Raw genomic sequence first — 17,593 nt, 5'->3', positions numbered from 1 at the left:
GGAGTCCGAGGGTAACAATTATTCGGATCCGGATAAACTAAACCATGGCCTCAGCATCAAGGTACTCCGAGGACACGACACCGACGAAGCGGCTCCGTGTGGACGACGTGCGAGACGGAGGTGTTGGTACCCCACCTCAGAGTAAAGATAAAGAAGCTGTGCTGGTACGTTGGCTAGACAAAGGACCACTTCTTGTTCTTGGCGACGATGGCGTGACAGTGTCAGGCACCAAGGTATTGCACTCATCTTCGCGCCTTGGACTTGTCATTGATGGATCTTTCGTTACAACGTGAAATCAGGGCTTCTGCATGGCACGGACGAATGTCGGTGTGAAGAAAGGCACGTACTATTTCGAAATCAAGCTTCTTCCGGCGGCTGAGGCGTACCATGTCCGTGTGGGATGGGGCACGAAAAAGGGCGACATCAATGCGCCGGTTGGCTTTGACGAGCACAGCTATGGATACCGCGACATTGGCGGTGAAACCACGCACAAGAGCAAGCGCAGTGATCGTTATGGCGAGAGCTTTGGTGTGTTTAGAATTTCACCTCGCCGAATTTGTTCGATGAGACATTCGCAGGAGTTGGAGACATCGTCGGTACCTTGATCTGCGTAAATTGGGAGGCCGGTGAGAAGAAGGCAGAAGGTGCTACGCCCTCGCCTCTTCCAGGTACGTCCCTGCACTTGTTCATTTGCACCGCCACTGCCCCATGACTCAACACACTCAGGTCGATTTGCTCCCTCATCATTGTCCAAGCAATCAAGCGACTTGGTGGCTGTGTCCTCTCCACGACGTACGGTTGGCCCTGCTCGAGTTGAGCCAAATTAATTTGCGCATGATTTAAGTTCTTCTATCGTAGGTGTCGACGATGCATCGTACATCCGTTTCTTTGTGAATGGCCGAGACCAAGGGATGGCGTTTGAAGGAATGCCGTTTGGTACGTCCCATCCCTCCATACCAATAGACAATCATCCTGATTGGAAATCTCGCAGCGGAGTATTTTCCGTGTGTGTCCATCTACGGCCCTGGCACAGTGAGAGCGAACTTCGGTCCTGACTTTGAGTGCGCTCCTCCAGGAGTTGTCGCCGTGCCTCCACCCGTGGAATAAGTCGGGCTCGTCTGCCGAATGCTTACCAGTCGCTTTCCGTTGAGCTAGCAATGCTGGAAAGGGAGACATATGGCGTTTGTTTGAATTTGCTTGTATAAGTACTCAATACAATCACCCCCGCACTCTGGTTGGGCTTCTCGCAGACATCGGCGGGCGTTTCCCACTTGATTGACCTCGAAGCGAACATGTTCATAACCAAAGCCATCTATCTGACAAGAAAACGCATCTCAATCATCCGTGGAATAACTGGTTGGACGACGCCTGGGTCTGGCTTGCATTGGCAAAGTCGAGCAAGTGGTTCACTTCTTCCGCGTCCAGATCTTGTAGAATTCCTTCAATGCCATTGGACGAATCGGCCCGGAATGAGTTCATGACGCGCGCCACTACCGGGTCTTCCTCCATGCTCATGATCCAGTTTGACTGCGTGTTCATGTTCGTTGCAGCGTCCATATCGTCCAAACTGAGCTTTTGCCGAAACGACTCGGACATGACGAGCTGAGTCAGGATGTCGAGGGACGTCTGGTCCCAGTCCATCTTTTTCTTCTTTGACAGAAACGGCGGCTTGAATGGAGCGGGGGCAGGGATCGGGGGCGCGGCGGGGGCACTGTGCGTGCTGCCCGAATCACTGTATAACGAGTCCTTGTCGTCGTCATCGTCGACCGACTGGTTGTCGTCGTTGTTGTCAAGCGTGAGGTTGTTAATCCAGTCCATTCGCGGCAGGCGTCCAACAGCGATCTCGCGCTTGATGGAGTCCATAAGCTCCGTGATGTCCAGTTTGGGCAATCGTCCCGCGCGCTTCTTCTCTTGCTTCGGGTGCAATTGCCTCCACTTCTTCTTGATGTCATCTTCAGCTCGACCCTTCATCTCGTAAGGATGCGGTTTCCCATTTTTTCGATTCGTACCGGAAGCAGCTTGGCCACTAACGTCCACCGGTTGCCAATTTTGTTGTAAACGAACTCCAACAGGGCCAACTCGGCCAGGGTAAACTGACTATTCGACTCAATCCATCACGAATTTCCTCCGTTGCGATGCCACAACGTACGTTCGGTTGATGGATGGGGCCAAGTGATTTCGCCAACGCTCGCGGCATTGCTTTGTTCTAACGAATCGTTACGCAAAATTGAGAAAACAACGTACGTTCTCCCGGGCACTCCTTCAGCTACCCTCACCCATGCATCTTGGTCACCGTGAATCTGAATTTGGTGGCGCAAAAGCGCATCTTCGTCTGGGGACCATGTTCCCTTGATCAAACCCGGTTTCAGCACTTTGTTCCACCGCTGGAGGCATTGGGAATGGTTGCGCCCTGGTACCAATTCCGCGATCGCCTTCAGTGCCAATGACGTGAGCAGAAGGTTGACGCGGCACAGTTCATACCTTCCAGTTTTCATTCCCGTTCTGCTCGACGGCCGCCCGAAGCGCCGTGTCTTCGGCAAGCGTCCACTTGCCAGCAGTGCTGCCAACGTGCAGTGCCTCCACTGACGCCTCGCTCGACCTCCGTTTCCTAGGATCATGGCGTCAGTCAATACAACTTCCACGAGCAATGCATCCACGTACAGGAGCTGCAACGTGTCCACGTTTCCACCGTTCAGCTGGGTTGCCATGTCTGTCGATCCAACTCTGACTGATGCGCCTTGCATAGTTGCCTCTGCCGTCGTCACTTGGCCAATCCGTTCAGTTAAGTATATCGAGCTTTTCAGACAAGTTGCCTGTTTAGCAAATCAGATTACTTTTCGCGATATTTAGTCTTCAATTTTGATTGGTCGCAATGCGCATACTGAATTTTGATTGGTTATAATTCCAACAGATTGGATTCATGACATTATGCGTAACGAAAGAAATCTCGCCCTGCACAACACCATCGCTCATACTCTCTGTCCCTGCTTCATCCTGATCTTAAGCTTCTACAAAGCGCATTCCTCCTGCTCGTTCCTTTCTTTGATCTGCCGAACACATTATTCTTTCATTTGGTCTTGAAACAGGACAATTTCGGACGGATTGCTCGCTCGCGATTCATCAATCGTGACTGTCCGAAATCGCAACACGACAGGTTTGAAAGTGCTGTCTCTGTCTGTAGTAAACATTCCCTCCGCAATGTACTGCCTTCATCGCCCCGTGGCTCGTACTCGTAGGGATGTCGCGCGTGGCCTTGTCCTCGTGAGAAAACTTGAGGTGTCGTGGGCGATGCGACGCTCGTTCAACAGAAGCACTGCCTGTACAGGAAAACATTTTAGCCAATTACATGAGTTTCCATGAAAATATATGTGAAAGCACTTGATTGGCCAGAACCAAGGAGACGAAAAATTAGCTCCAGCGTCAGAAGAACTTTAACTGCGGCATTCCAAAGATGAATAAGATTATGGGCTCGTGGACCGCAATGGAAGACCAGCTCCTACGCACGCGAGTGGAGCAGTCGCACTCCGAGTCGTGGTCCAAGATTGCAGAGGGTGTACCGGGGAGATCGTACGTATTTAGTGTTGTTCCACGCGGCAAGATCATGCCAAGTTGCACGTTGTAATGGCATGCTGGGTTTTTGTAGGTCGAAGCAGTGCCGGGATCGCTGGCGCAACCATTTGGATCCGACTCTGATCAAGACTGCGTTTACGACGGAAGAGGAAATCGCGCTAGAGAATGCGTACGAAGAACTGGGCAATCGATGGACGGAAATTGCCAAACGATTACCCGGTCGATCTGAACACGACGTGAAGCTGCGATGGAAAACAATGCATCCCCATCGATCGGATCGCTCGAAAGCGTCGTCAACGTCGCGGTCTGCACCAACTCCACAACCACAACGCCGCACAGATATGCCGATGACCCGTCCTCGACAAATGACTAACGTCATGGGGTCCGACGTGATTTCGATGTTGGATGATTTGACTGTTGCCGAATCTGTCGCTTCCTCCTCCAAGAGACCGCACTTGACAGATTGGGATTACCCCGTGCAGAGCGTGCAGTCTGCACCACCGAATGTGTCGACATACCGGCCCCTCTCAGGATCGTTCGAACTGAGCGATTCGTTTGTCAACACGCTAAAGAAATACGAGCACAACCCGACCGTGGACGATGAAGCGCTCATCAACTCCTTGTTTGCTTCGTTTGGGCCCCACGACGAAGAAGCCATCCGTCGCAGTTTTAACATTTCGGTGCAAGAATTCGACGATATGCTGGAGAACAAAGCAAACCTGAAGAAGTCGCTAACCAAACTCTCGTCGTCCGCATCGAACACTAACTTGAGCTTCCTCAGCAACACGTCGTTCCTCAACAACGATGACATTGAAGGCATCATATCGTCCTGCGTCGACAACCAAATCGACCACTTGAATCATTAATTAATCATCGTCAAAACAATCTCTGTTGCAGTGTCCCTCGCGCGCGCAGATCCACATGAGCTACGGCTTGCGCACGTTGTCATATGCAACAACATCCTAGTGCGCTACCTCGTGACGACAGCACAAATGACTTAACACTGCGGATCGTTCCGTGCTCAGTGGGCATGCCGGCTTATGCACACTGTCCATTGTAGCCGATTATTTCAGCGACGCCACCCTCCATGCTGCAACTGTCGTCCGCTGCATCCACGAGAACGTGATGCAAAATAGGGAACTGCATTCAAACAGGTCCGACATCGTCTATGCACGCCGTTTGGGCACTCGAAACGTGTGGGTCATGGTGACGTCCACGCCGTCGTCGCCGTCGAAACTAGCCGACCGATCGAGGTGCTCAAATAAACTCGTCGTTTGCTGAAAGTTGCTCTGACCACCATACGAGTCGAACGTGTCGGGGGCGTGCCGATGGTCCAGTTGGGCCGACGAGGGGTGGTATGTTAGGTTTTGCATGCTCGCGACCAACTGTGGGTCGTCATGGTGCTGACACCCGGACGTTGGCGTACGGCATAATTTGTCGCCTCCCCCGCACCCGCACTGGCACCCGTCGTTTGTCTCGGTCATCGACGCGTATGTTTCGTGGATAAACTCCATAATTGCGTCGGGGTTTTCGATCACCCCCACGAGTCGGCGAAACTCGGCGTCGGTCATGCTTTTGTCCTTGAATGAGTCGAATACGGACACCACTTCGGACGGCGCGGCAGGCATGGCCTGGGCAAAGTGGTCGCTCAGCACAAGCTCGCGAAAGAATTCCCAGTCTTCGGCTTTGATGCTGGCAAAGCTAAGGAGAGAACTATCGCGCTCCTTGAAGCTTTCAAACATGGACGACGCGCGGCGAGAGATCAGGTCGGCCGAGTCGGGATCGAGAGACGACCATGACGACATTTCGGTGGGATGGGGCGAAGGTTCGCGATATTCATGGAGAATCGGATCGACAGCTGATGGTGCGGATGACGGCTGTAACGTAGGTTGGTGTGCGCTCTGTGCATTTGTTGACGGCGCTGGAGACGACGACGACGAAGTAGTGCATCTGCTGTCGTTGGGTTTGCCTAGCGTCGATATCAACGGCGGGCGCCCAGGCTTGGCCACGGCTCTCGAATGGGGGTTCAGCACCTTCCACCGCATTTTAACAGAATCTTCCGTGCGTCCCTACGACCATGTTGAGCCGTCAACACTCCAGAGCGTAAATGACAACTGTACAGGCAATCTATTGGCGATCTGAGTCCATCGGTTGCCAAGCTCCGCGTACGCCGCCGCAAGAAGCATGTCTTCGTCGGATGAGTACGGACCCTTATTGATCGACGGGTCCAAATGGTTTTTCCACCGCTCGCGGCACTGCTTGGCTCTAGATGACAACATGGTTTGGAACATGGTGTAGAATGTTGGGTAGAACAGACGTGCGGCCCTCAATCGATTTCGAAATCTCGCCCCAGTTCACAGTCGTGGAGTTTTGTACGAGTCTCACAAGATTCTCGTCTTCGTCAGCTGCCCAGTGACCCTTCACAAGGCCGGGCTTGAGCACCTTGTTCCAGCGCTGGAGGCATTGTGCGTGATTTCGCCCTGGCACACGCTCCGCAATCGCCTTCGGACACTCTCAGATGGTATTGCATCCAGGCCACACCCTAGCTCACCTTCCAGTTTTTGCTGCCGAATTCTTCAATGGCAAGGCGAAGAAGCTCATCCTACGGCAATCCTCTCAGCTTGAACGGATGGCATGTGGTACCTGCTCTGGGGTCCATCGAGACGAAGGCTGCACACCATCTTCACTGTCGGGCTCTACTTGACGCGACCTTTGTCCTGCACTGGGTCCCAGCGATTCGGGATCGTCCGTCGGACGGCCTCGTTTTGCAAGCAGGCCGCTCATGGTGTGATTTGGTTGGAATTTCTCCTATAAACTAAATTATCCACGTCGGAAATGTTGAAACCGAGTCGAATTTAAATACTTCCGAAGACTCGCATAAGAGGTAAAGTATTGTGTCATGAGAATTAAAATAATTGCTAGCCACTTTCAATGATAGAGGGTAGGCGCTGTCGCCCGCCTGGTTCGGCAGAGATTCACTCCACATGGCCTCACATGAGCGTGTCGGCGGTAGTAGATCTGCGCCCCATGTCAAGGTTGTGCTTCTCCTCTAACATCTTCACCAACTCTTTCTCCATCATACTGCGAGCCATCTCCAGCGGCGACTTGCGCGTGAACTATTCCCCCCCCTCTTGCACATGAGTGTGGGTTGCCCATTGCAATTGACCTACGTTGCGTTTGGATGGCTTGGCATCGCATTCCAGGAGATACTGGACAAGATCGTGGTTCCTTGTCTCGACGGCTACGTGCAGAGGCGTCGTGCCGTTGATCTAAGCACATCGCCATCGCTGACCGGCGCACGGTGCAACTTCGGGTGTACGTACATTCATGGCGTTGACGTCGGCCTTGAACACGACGAGGATGTTGAGGACCTTTCGATTTCCTTTTTGGACAGCCACATGGATAGGCATGTTGCACCACACCTACGCTTCCTTGTTAAGTCTTCTTGTGAAGGATCCAAGCAGGGAAACATACTCCGTGCGAGACATTCACGCTCTCGGCGCCTGCGGGCGATTCCAGGATTCGTTGGACAAGCGGGTAGTCCTCTGCGTACACTGCGTCCCACAACGCATGGTGCTTCATCTCGCACGAATCGTAATTTCGATGGAAGCGTTTCACGCGGTGTTGGAATTTGCCGCAACGCGCTGAGGCGACGCGGGTGCCAGGGGAAATCTTTATGCGAGCGCCGTCGATAGCTGCAGCATGTCTGTGATTGCATTGCTGAGCAAGGGGTGGCAAAAATCAAGGTTTGCGTGGGGGTCCTTGGCCGGCAACTCCCCCGAGAGACGTCTACTCGACTTATGATTGTGCAGGATGAGGACTCGGCGACCCTTCGGAAACGGCACAATTCACTTCGAGCACGTATACTATACAATATTCAGTACAACTTCCCGCACACTTGGCGAGAAAACCTGACGGACATCGCGGACGACACACCGTGCATGGCACGTGACGTGACGAACGACGAAGAACGCTAGACCATACCACGACGTGCTCATGTCAGCTCTACCACAAGTAGATGAATCAAGGGATTACGGCGCCGAGACGGACGGGTTGAAGGAAAAAGTTCATCGACGTCTCAAGGAGTGCGCGAAAGAACAACATCGCGGTCGGACAGACGCAGTGCTTGAGTTGAAAGCAAACACAGAGAAGGCGTTTGCCGATTTATGTGGCAAGAACGAAAAGCGGAATGCTGAAGCAGAAGCGCTGGCACGGTCGCAAGACCGCGAGTTTCAAGACTTGCTTACAGCAGGCAAGAACCCGTACGAAGTGTTTCGCGCACGAGAGATAGCAACGCGCGCAGCCAAGAAGCTCGTGTCCCAGAAGAAGAAGATCAAGGAGGCTGAAATGGCTATCGCCGCGCACATGGTGCATGAAGCAGCGCTCAGTCAAAAGCGCGATGAAACCGAGAAACGGCATGCCGAGTACGTGCGAAAGTACCAAAAGGAGCTCGGACGCAAAGTCGTGGAGGGCCGCACTCGGGACTACATGATCTCGCGCACAGGGGCCGAGCTCGTGGACCCTACAGGTCGTACCTTCCGAATTGATCCGAGCCAGGTGACTGTGATGAAGGACCATTCGTTTGGGCTCGGGAAGAGTACAGTCAAATCCCGCGAGCAGCGAGACAAGGTATGAAGTTCAGGAAACGCGCGTAACATTCTCATCCTTCGCAGGTGATCGACATGATTGCCGCCAAGCGAGAGCACGCGAACGTTCAGATCAATCCTCGTGGGCTGCCAAAGACAAAAGATTCCCAATCCGTAGTTGGGCACCAAAACAACCAAACGAGCGGCAACGAACTTGAACAGCTGCTGCTGCCACCCATCGTCGACCCCCCTGGAATGGAGATGGCCCACTTGCATGGCGGGAGCGGTACGCCGCACAAACATGCGAGTGTGCAACTGCCGAGTCTGACTACGAAACATGGCGCGACTCCTCCACCAACGGACAGTGTCAAAAAGGGCTTTGGCATGCCGAAGCGAAGCAAGCTGGAAGAAAACATGCGCCTCCAGGCCCTGGCAAAGCAAAAGGAGAATCGGATCGAGAAACAAATCGTGTGGCGCAAGGAGTTTGTCGGTCGCGCGTTTTTGGCTGACCCAGAGGTCCTCTGGTTCAAAGACTTTGACGTGGGCCGTCCGCAAACGCTGGCATTCACGCTCACCAATGTCAGCAACACGTTCAACCATTTTAAACTCCTCCCGTTCCCCGACGACATTCGCGACTTCTTCGATGTCAAGTACGACCTTCCCGGCCGCATGAGTGCAGGTGTCACGTGTCGCATCCACGTTACTTTCTGTGCCCGCGTCAACCAAGACATCAACGTCGAACTGCCGGCGGTGGCCAAGACAGGATATTTTTCGATTCCTGTGAAATGCACCACCAAGCGAACTGTCCCCGTGCTGAGCTCGTACCACTTGACGTTCACGAACATTGTCGTGGGGGAAACGAGCAAGCAGGTCGTGACCTTGCGCAACGACGGGGCGCTGCCAGCCACGTTTCGAATTGTGACGCCGGCCGCCTCTCCCAAGGCAACTGCGGGTGTCACAGACACGGCGGATGCAGAGCCAAACGCCCCGGAATGCATCGAAGACGCGGTTCATCAAGAGGACGCAGGACCGGTGGAAGGCGTGGATGACTCGGGCGAACCTCCTTACGCATCAGAGGAAGCCTTGCTGCGATACGCAACGTCCGTCGGGCAGATCGACCAGGACAGGTCTGTGCAAACCATCACAACGACGACTGAAGGACGCGTGGAGTCATACGGCAGTTGCACGATCGGGTTCACGTTTGCTCCTTTTCGGACGGTGGCGGACATCCGGCAAACTTTCCAAGTCGTGTTTGACTCGCCGAATGTAGACACGCTGCAGGTCACCGTCAATGCTCAAGCTGTCGAAGTGCCGTTGTACGTTGAGGCCCCGATTATGGACTTCAAATGTTGCGTGTATGGAAAGCTGTATCGGAGCAAGTTAATTTTGCGCAACCGCGGCAAAGTCGCCATGAAGTGCCAACTCAAAGTCCCGCCATACTTGCAAGAGTGCCTCGAGTTTCTCCCGAATTTTGGATTCGTTCAAGGCAGCAGCTGCAACAGCACGAGTGCTGACCTTCCACCGACATCCGCCGAGCCAGGCCGGTTTGAAGTCCAACTCAAATTCCGCCCCACAGAAGCCATTTGGACGGCGGTACTGAAACGACGTCTCGGCTGGAAACAAGGCAACGTCGTGGCGATTCCCCTTCAAGTTCTCGTCCCCGACCAAGTGCTTCCAGTGTACTTTGTCCTGCGCGTGCAACTTACGTCTGGGAACCTGCTCTTCTCGTTGCCGTCACTCTCGTTTGGGGCGTGCTGCACCACCCAAAGCGTGAGTCAGAGCCTAGTCTTGACGAACCCATCGAGGCTTCCACAGAAGTTCGGGTTTGTCCACGTTCCACCAGAGATCCGCGTCGAGCCGAACGATGGATTCGGCACGCTCCTCCCACTCGAACAAGCCACTGTCACGGTGTTCTACAGCCCTCTCTCTGCCACCGAATTCAAATCGACTCTGACTTGCGCCACCACATTGAATCGAACGTACCAAATTCCGTGCGTCGGTCAAGGCATGTCACCGGCCTTGCGCTTTTCCGAAGCTGTCATCACGATGGGTGCGATCCCGCTCGGCCAGTTTGTTGTCCACAGCGTCGTTTGCACCAACTCAACTGCAACGAGCCAGAAGTTAGAGATCGCTCTGCCCCCCGAGGCGACCAAGGTACCTGGCCTGCCCCATTGATGTTGTTGCTATGACCACTTTTTGTATCAGGTGCTGCACGTTCGACCGCTCGTGGCCACGATTGACGCGCACAGCTCCATCCGCATCGAATTCGAATTCCGCCCCACAACTGTCGAACCGTTCGAGGCAGTGGCGGGAACGACCGATCCCACAACGGTCCAGTTTCAAGTTAGCCGACCGGACTCCATCCCTGGCCTCGTCTCTCCTTCTCATCATGACAACGAAGCGGCATCTAAATCAGAGCACTCGTGGAGGTACGACTTGCCGGCCGAACCCAAGAGCTACCACGGGACGTACAACATCGTGTGCTTCGTCGACGGCGATGTGTCCCAAGCACTGCAAAGTATCCGCGTCAACGTCGCGGTGATTGATCCAGAGATCTCTTCAAAACCTGAAAAGATCGAGTTTGGTCAAGTCGCGGTAGGCCAAACTGGCGTGATGAAGCTGCAAGTGATCAACAACTCTGCGGTCGACCTCGACTTAAAGATGGTCCCGCTGCACTCAATCGGCCCATTTTCGATTCTGAACGCACTGCGCGTCGTCAGTCCCCACGGCGGCCTTCGAGTACGTCTCCCCGACGTGTTCATCAGCGCCGTGACTAGCCACCAACGTAGACAATGTTCATCGAGTTTGCACCGTCGGCGCCATTAATCTTTCGGGAAGATTTGGTCCTACAGTCAACGCGAGGGAACCTTCGCGTGAGTCTCCATGGCGAGGTGCGTTGTCAAACTACGCTGTGATAGTTCACCTCGTTGTTTTACGCATTTTTTTCCTTGGTAGGGAGTAAGCCCCGTGCTCAGCATCACGCCAGCGGATGGGAAAGTCGACTTCAAGCCTGTGCTGGCGAGGGAGAAGGGCTACACCGAGTTTTCGCTTTTGAATTCGTCGCTTTTTCCCCTGAAGTACATCATAAAGTCGCTCGACAACGGCAGCCATCCCAATTTCAATCAGACAAGCGTCTTCACGTGCATTCCCAACGAAGCGTCGATCCCTCCGGGGGAAACACAGGTTGTCCGTGCCATTTTCAGGTAATGCTGTGATCGCATCGCGCCAGGCTCATGAGGCACTCATAAGTTGTGCTTACACCCCAGCCCGGATCACGAACGCCCGATGGAGTATACGACAACTTTCCGAGTGGATGTGCCCAACCAAACGGAAGACCACGTGATCGTTCTCAAGGCATCGTGCAAAGCAACCTGTTCAACATTCACCCACTGAGCTCTAATTCTGTAGGGGCGGTGCTGGGAATGCCAGTCGTACATCCTCCATCCTGACGCGACGTCCACTGCGACGAACGAAGACGTGTTCGACCTGCCCTTGCACGTACCAATGCCACTGCCGTTGGCAGAATATGTGAAGAAGCCTTCGCGCGTAATTCATGTCGAGTTTGGCTCGGAACCTCGGCAACAACAAGTTGTGATTGGAAGCATTGGTCCACATGGCGAAGATGGCCACGCAACGATGTCGTTCTCGGACGGCAAGGCGAGCACCCCCACAACGTTTGAGATCGTGTTTGACACAGGCAACGGCATCAGTTTGCTGGAAAAGTACCGAAAGCACTTTGTCCTGGAACCACTCAAGGGTACGGTCAGCCCTGGCCACGAAACCAGCGTGTGTATCCAGTTCAATCCGTGCGTTGACGACCACGACGGCACCACGTCATCTCCCACAAGTTCCGGCAGCAATGCTGGCTCGAGCGAACTGCGAATCCTCCACTGGATACGAGTCACTGCACGAGTGACGCTGAAGGGGGGGTACATTCCCCCCGTATTAGGGGCAGTCGCGCCAGAGCAAGTTGTCCAGTTGGTGTTAAAAGCCAGGGTGTTCACTTAGTAAGGAGGTGTGCCATACTTTGACATGCGCGTCCTTGATGCACCTCGACTGCAAGCCAAGATGGCCCTGCCGCATCGATTCGTACCTCCCAAGAGTTCCAAAAGGTGAGCTGGGGTTTTATCAGCATGGAACTCCCCGACGTGGGGATCTTGAGTTCTCCATGTTGTCGCGGAAAGGTGACTGCTCGTATCCGGTATCCGTCGACTTTTGCGGTCGAGTTTGGGAATTTATCCGGATAGGTCCGTCCACCTGAGCCAGAGTGACTCTTGGGGCAACATGGGGCAGTCGGGCTCCAAGGGCAGTAGCAAGGACGAGTTCACATACGAAGACTCGGACGAAGGGTTCACGGATGCGTTGAAGATTAATCTTCAGCGTCTCATTGCGTATGCCAAGAGTGCCGACGCCAACTTGCAGCGTGAAGTAGCCGAGAAACTCGCGAACGAGGCCGTCAAGCGTGAGTTGCTGTCAGTTCGTTGCTCGACAACCTCATCGACGTTTATGGTTAGCGGACCGTCAAGTACAGATCGTCGAATTGGATGGACTCCAGCTCTTGCTCCCTTTAACGGAATCGAAAGACACTGAAGTCCAACGTCTGGCGGCGCATGCCCTGGCGAATTTGTCGGTGAATTGTACGTGCTCTGCTGCCCTGGTGTTTGTGGTTACAATCTTTCATTCAGCGGACAATCAAACGAAGATGGCCAACGAAGGCGGCATCGACATGCTTATCCACTTACTCCAGTCCAACAACGAGCACGTCCAGCGCCAAGCGGCAAAGGCCCTCGCGAACCTCGGCGTGAATGGTCTAGTGTTCCATACGAACATCTCCTGTATGCTGACACCACACATTTTCCTTCCCAGTCGACAACAAGGAAAAAATCGCCAAAGCAGGAGGAATCAAGCCCTTGATCGAGTTGGCCCGGTCAAAACAAGTTGGTGTGGCAGTCGAAGCCATTGCTGCGTTAGCCAACTTGGCCGTGAACGGTCCGCGTTTTGTTTACCGAAAGTGCTCTAATCAAGAGCGTGTGCAGATGCCAACGAGATCGAAATTGCGCAGGAGGGCGGGTTGAAGCCCATCATCCAAGCAGCCAAGTCAGATTCAATGGAGTTGCAGTCCCAAGTTGCCCGGGCGCTGCGCAATCTTTCCGTGAACCGTACGAGTCTATACCGACGTGTGTTTTGATGCTCACGTTCGAGCAGCTGACAATAAGGAGCTCATTCTCCAGCTCGGCGGCGTCGATGCGCTGCAAAACTTGGTCCGATCGCCCAACGAGCGCATCTGCCAGCAAGCCACTCGGGCTCTGGTAAACCTCGGCGTCAACACAGCGGACTAGACCCGTTTGCATTGTTCTCGATACACCGACCGCAAGACATTGTATGAGTTGAATGCATCTTTTATGGAGACAGTCACTTTCTGCCGACGGACAAGAGTTTCGAGCCGGTCTGACGTAAAACATTTACCCCTAGCGCTTCCGATTCTTCTTTAGCGCTTGGTACCTCGATCCATCCGCTTGGACGGCAGCCAAGCCGTCATGGGCGGGACACCAGCTGCCCCCGCCGGCGTTTGAGGCATCATCGTTCTTCTTTGCATTTCCCCACCAATCTAGAAGTGAAAGCAGCGTGAATACGCATCACGACGCATCGTGCGCTGGGTACCTCGTAAAACGACGACATGAGGAGGGCTTGCTCCCGTTTTTGCCCGGCTTTGAGCTCTTTGAGTTTGTTTTCGAGCATTTCGACCTTGGCTTGACGCTCCGAGATCTGGTTGCGATGGACACTGACGGCGAGCATATACTTGCTTTGGACTGCATGCAGAGTCTTCTTCGTGTACGTCTCGAGCTTTTCTTTGTCTTGGGATAGATTGTTGATGACCGATTCCTTGTCCTTCAGCCTGTTGGTCAGTTCTGCGATCGTCGCGCGAAGGGAGTCCGATTCTTCAATGTTGCTCGCCTACATGTCCAGCCGCATCCCCTTGAGATGTATTTGAGTTTGATTGGTACCATCTTGCGGGCTTGCTCTTCATGCGCCTGCAACTGCGTTGCCAGCCGCGTGTTGGTGGCTTCCAGCTGCGCTAGCTGTGCAGATGACACACCAGATCCCGCAGCCACTGCCGCTTGCATACCCTTGGTGGCGTCCACCAGAGCATCGTACTGCCGCTTCGTCTCGAGAGCCTTGTCCTGCCACACTTGCTTCATGCGAAGAGCATCGTCGCGTTCATTTTGTAGCGTGAGGATGTCGCCCGAACCCACCGTGGACGGCGTTGCGACAGCCGCATGCGACGTCCCAGCGGCGGACAAATTGTCGACAAGCTGCTGGAGTTGCCGATTCTCGTGCTGCAAACGGGCAACTTGCTCGCGCATGTTGACGCCGCCCCCAAGCAAATCAGCTGCACTCGTGTACTGGTCTTCCTCCGTTGCACGGCCATCCGTCGGCACGTGGGTTCGCAATTCCTCCAATTGCTGCTCGAGAAAGGCCATAGCGTGTTGGGCACTCTCGAGTTCGTCTTGGAGCTGGCGACATTTTTGTTCCTTCACTTGGAGAGTCGACGTGACTTCAACGTTGGTCGTTTCCAGCTCGACCACTTGGTTTTTGTATTTTTCAATCGAAGCCTTCAAACTCGCCATGGTTTTGACCGTGCTTTCCAAATCGAGCATCTTCTCCAAGTACGACGCGTTCTGGGCCTCCACTTCCTTCACGTGCTCCTTGACCGTGTTCATCTCGTCCAGCTTTTGCTTGTACTTGGTCACGGTCGACTCGAGCTTGGCCAGTGCCACGAGCTTCGACCTCGAAATGTCCAACTCGTCCTAAACATCCCATGTGAACATGTTTTCGACTGGCGACATTTTCGACAAACCGCTTGCCGGCGGACTTCATGTTCAAGGACCATCAACCTCTCGCCCGACTCCTTCTTGACCTGGAGGAGTTCGTCCGTCTTGGCCTGGAGCTCCAAAGTTAACACATGCTTCTCAGCATTCACGAGTTCCTCCAGCTTCTTGTTGTCGCGCGCGACGGCTTGTTGCCGCTCGCCATTCAACCGGTTGTTGTCTTCCTCAAGTTCTGCGACGCGCCGACGGGCGTTCCGCACTTCGATCGAGATCTTGTCGAATTCTTCCGTAATCAAGCGCTTGTCTTGCTCTGCGTCCTGCCACTTCTTCTCCATCGCACTCAAACGCTCCTTGAGATCCTTGACGTCGCTGGTTTCTTCTCCACTGAACCCACGGATAGGGGTCTCTAACGTGCCGATGGACGACCTGCGGAACGTCGGCGAGCTATGGCCATGCAGCGGGGACACAGGTGGAAACATTGTTGTCAGCTGTTCCAGCATCGCCATGACGCTTTGCTGGACATGTTGCTCCAATGCCATGATACGAACCACGAATGTCTGACGTTCTGCACAGTTCACCGCACAGTACAGAATCAAGGCGGCGAGTTTGCCCAATTCGACCTCCACATTGGTGTCCACAACCTCGGCACGGGCAATGCGGTTGAGGTCGACATGCGTCGATACTTCGCATCGCACGGCAATTTCGTCGTGGTAAAAGTTCTCAATGCTCCGGGCAATTGCATTTAAGTTGGCGAGTTTCAGGATCCAATTCGATGCTTCGTCTTTGATTCCTGACAGGTTCAGGTACTCGGGCTCGCTACGTCCATCAGTCAGATATCCTGATTGCCTCATGGTACGCTGCAGAATGAGCGACACGAGTCATGCAGGGGAACTCGCAACTTACATGTGGTGGAGAACGCGAGCAAGAAACACACCATCAGCGATCGCTTGCCATGTGATCGTCGATGGTGAACCTGTCCCAACGGGCTCGTCGACGGTAAATGTCTGCAGCCACTCCAGGAGAGATTGACGCTTCTCGCTGTCCATGTGAAAAGCGTCGTTGTCCATGCTTTGCTCTGCGGGATCTTCCTACTTTCTTGCTGACTGGGACGGCAGCGGCGCCTGCGCGGAATATTTAGAGTATACCAATCACATCGTTGCATTTACAAGCGTTTTATCCAGTTAGATTCACCTAAATGTCAATAATATTGGGTGCATAATTTCATACAAATCACAAGATAATAGTGTAACTGTACAAGGAACCGAATTTGAACAGACTGGCTGGGGCGGCTGAACACCCTGGCGGCGCGCTGTCATGCAAAGCTGCATGGGGGACACAGGTCCAGGAGACTTCAATTAGGTGCGTTGGACACGGACGATAAACCAAGAGGCGTGTTGATGCTATGTGAATAGACTTTAGTTGTCGGCAACGATCCATTCATCGATGGCGCGTTCGTAGTCTTGGATTTCAGCAGCGGTGAACCACATGCCGATTTCGTGCTTGGCAGACTCAGGGCCGTCTGAGCCGTGGATCAAGTTGCGGCCGGTCGAGATGGTGTTGTCACCACGCAAGGTGCCTGGGGCGGCTTGGTTGGGGTTGGTGGCACCCAAGATCTTACGACCAGTCAAGATAACGTCTTGGCCTTCCCAGACCATAGCGACAATGGGGCCCGAGGAAAAGTACTTCACAAGACCGTTGAAGAATGGGCGGGAAGACAAATCGGCGTAATGTTCGCGAGCACGGGCTTCCGTGGGGGTCAGGAGCTTCATCGCGACGAGCTTGTAGCCCTTCTTTTCGAAGCGGCCAATCACTTCGGAAATCAAGGCACGTTCGACACCATCAGGCTTGATGGCAATGAACGTGCGTTCGTTTTTCGTGCCGGGGATGCCGGTGTACGGTGTCACCTTCTTCACAGCTTTGGATTCGGCAGGGTTGGAGAACGCAATGCCAGCGGCAACACCGGTCACACCAGCCACCACCATCAAAGGGGAGAAGGCCTTTTGAGCCAAGGGGCGAGCTTGGGTCGCCATCGTGCGGGCGGCTTGTTGGGCGACGTTGCGGATGACTCGGCGGGCGAACATGGTGGTGGATTCCGAAATGGCATGCTCAGCGATTTGGCCTGGACGCAGCCACACACACTAACTCGTGTCGAATCCTGCGGTGGCCAATCGCGAGCCGCAGTATAAAACCCAATACTGTACCTCATCCACCTTGAAAAACGTATCAAATTGCCGTTTTGTGATTCGAATTTCAGGATATTACTTCGTTATACGCCGTTTTTTCACTTATGTGGTGGGTACAAATCAGCCGACCAAACCAAACGTGCCCAGCCACACCATGTCACAGAACCAGCCCTAGCTACATCGCCGCAGACACTAATTTTAGTGTAGCTGGGCTTAGACACCTTGGCCCTACCTGGAAGACATTGTCGAGAATGACCCGAATTGGACCCATATCAAGTGGAGATCGTGTCCAGGGCGGTGAAGTCTACATCTTCTACCAGATACAAGTTGCTGTTGAAACTCAGGATTCCGAGTCGAATCATTTGTACCTAATGAGGTACGATTTCATACGAACGAGACCATAAAGGTACATCACTGTTTCAAA

The 17,593-nt window shown here is 53.8% G+C and overlaps 9 protein-coding genes across 10 annotated transcripts; 4 read left to right on the top strand and 5 right to left on the bottom strand.

The window, feature by feature from the left end:
* Positions 1-44: 44 nt before the first annotated feature.
* Positions 45-1,230, top strand: H310_00272 (hypothetical protein; the record flags this gene model as incomplete). The annotated part of the gene is made up of 6 exons (XM_008862981.1): positions 45-233; positions 300-528; positions 579-668; positions 727-792; positions 859-936; positions 992-1,230. 6 exons carry the CDS (start codon positions 45-47, stop codon positions 1,105-1,107), a joined length of 768 nt encoding a protein of 255 aa, XP_008861203.1. The 3' UTR covers positions 1,108-1,230.
* Positions 1,142-2,797, bottom strand: H310_00271 (hypothetical protein). Its single transcript, XM_008862980.1, has 6 exons — positions 2,662-2,797; positions 2,482-2,608; positions 2,245-2,432; positions 2,150-2,206; positions 2,010-2,097; positions 1,142-1,965 (listed from the first exon to the last, which is right to left on the bottom strand). Exons 1-6 carry the CDS (start codon positions 2,742-2,744, stop codon positions 1,339-1,341), a joined length of 1,170 nt encoding a protein of 389 aa, XP_008861202.1. The 5' UTR covers positions 2,745-2,797; the 3' UTR covers positions 1,142-1,338.
* A 632-nt stretch (positions 2,798-3,429) lies between these two features.
* Positions 3,430-4,466, top strand: H310_00270 (hypothetical protein). The gene is made up of 2 exons (XM_008862979.1): positions 3,430-3,567; positions 3,644-4,466. The coding sequence occupies exons 1-2, from the start codon at positions 3,452-3,454 to the stop codon at positions 4,434-4,436; spliced, it is 909 nt and encodes a 302-aa protein (XP_008861201.1). The 5' UTR covers positions 3,430-3,451; the 3' UTR covers positions 4,437-4,466.
* Positions 4,467-4,672: 206 nt separating this feature from the next.
* H310_00269 lies at positions 4,673-6,378 on the bottom strand. Of its 2 annotated transcripts, XM_008862977.1 has the most exons (5): positions 6,214-6,378; positions 6,122-6,172; positions 5,888-6,072; positions 5,691-5,835; positions 4,673-5,639 (listed from the first exon to the last, which is right to left on the bottom strand). In XM_008862977.1, the coding sequence occupies exons 1-5, from the start codon at positions 6,352-6,354 to the stop codon at positions 4,737-4,739; spliced, it is 1,425 nt and encodes a 474-aa protein (XP_008861199.1). In that variant the 5' UTR covers positions 6,355-6,378; the 3' UTR covers positions 4,673-4,736. The 2 variants fall into 2 exon arrangements, with proteins under 2 accessions (XP_008861199.1, XP_008861200.1); XM_008862978.1 differs by having other exon boundaries at positions 5,691-6,072.
* Positions 6,379-6,560: 182 nt separating this feature from the next.
* On the bottom strand, positions 6,561-7,152 carry H310_00268 (hypothetical protein; the record flags this gene model as incomplete). Its single annotated transcript, XM_008862976.1, has 4 exons — positions 6,561-6,686; positions 6,741-6,839; positions 6,894-6,992; positions 7,045-7,152. 4 exons carry the CDS (start codon positions 7,150-7,152, stop codon positions 6,561-6,563), a joined length of 432 nt encoding a protein of 143 aa, XP_008861198.1.
* Positions 7,153-7,445: 293 nt separating this feature from the next.
* Positions 7,446-12,359, top strand: H310_00267 (hypothetical protein). Its single transcript, XM_008862975.1, has 7 exons — positions 7,446-8,199; positions 8,244-10,310; positions 10,362-10,895; positions 10,946-11,047; positions 11,112-11,359; positions 11,423-11,510; positions 11,565-12,359. Exons 1-7 carry the CDS (start codon positions 7,567-7,569, stop codon positions 12,162-12,164), a joined length of 4,272 nt encoding a protein of 1,423 aa, XP_008861197.1. The 5' UTR covers positions 7,446-7,566; the 3' UTR covers positions 12,165-12,359.
* Positions 12,360-12,386: 27 nt separating this feature from the next.
* Positions 12,387-13,635, top strand: H310_00266 (hypothetical protein). Its single transcript, XM_008862974.1, has 6 exons — positions 12,387-12,618; positions 12,671-12,793; positions 12,842-12,964; positions 13,023-13,145; positions 13,193-13,315; positions 13,362-13,635. Exons 1-6 carry the CDS (start codon positions 12,441-12,443, stop codon positions 13,493-13,495), a joined length of 804 nt encoding a protein of 267 aa, XP_008861196.1. The 5' UTR covers positions 12,387-12,440; the 3' UTR covers positions 13,496-13,635.
* Positions 13,512-16,113, bottom strand: H310_00265 (hypothetical protein). Its single transcript, XM_008862973.1, has 5 exons — positions 15,890-16,113; positions 15,016-15,802; positions 14,162-14,965; positions 13,818-14,111; positions 13,512-13,764 (listed from the first exon to the last, which is right to left on the bottom strand). The coding sequence occupies exons 1-5, from the start codon at positions 16,051-16,053 to the stop codon at positions 13,645-13,647; spliced, it is 2,169 nt and encodes a 722-aa protein (XP_008861195.1). The 5' UTR covers positions 16,054-16,113; the 3' UTR covers positions 13,512-13,644.
* Positions 16,114-16,126: 13 nt separating this feature from the next.
* H310_00264 (hypothetical protein) lies at positions 16,127-17,122 on the bottom strand (the record flags this gene model as incomplete). The annotated part of the gene is made up of 1 exon (XM_008862972.1): positions 16,127-17,122. A coding segment is annotated over one exon (721 nt), but the record flags the coding sequence as incomplete, so codon positions are not given.
* Between the last annotated feature and the right edge of the window lie 471 nt (positions 17,123-17,593).

Source organism: Aphanomyces invadans (genome assembly GCF_000520115.1).
Source record: "Aphanomyces invadans strain NJM9701 unplaced genomic scaffold supercont1.1, whole genome shotgun sequence".
Lineage (NCBI taxonomy): Eukaryota > Oomycota > Saprolegniomycetes > Saprolegniales > Verrucalvaceae > Aphanomyces > Aphanomyces invadans.
This window is presented reverse-complemented; position numbering and strand designations above follow the sequence as displayed.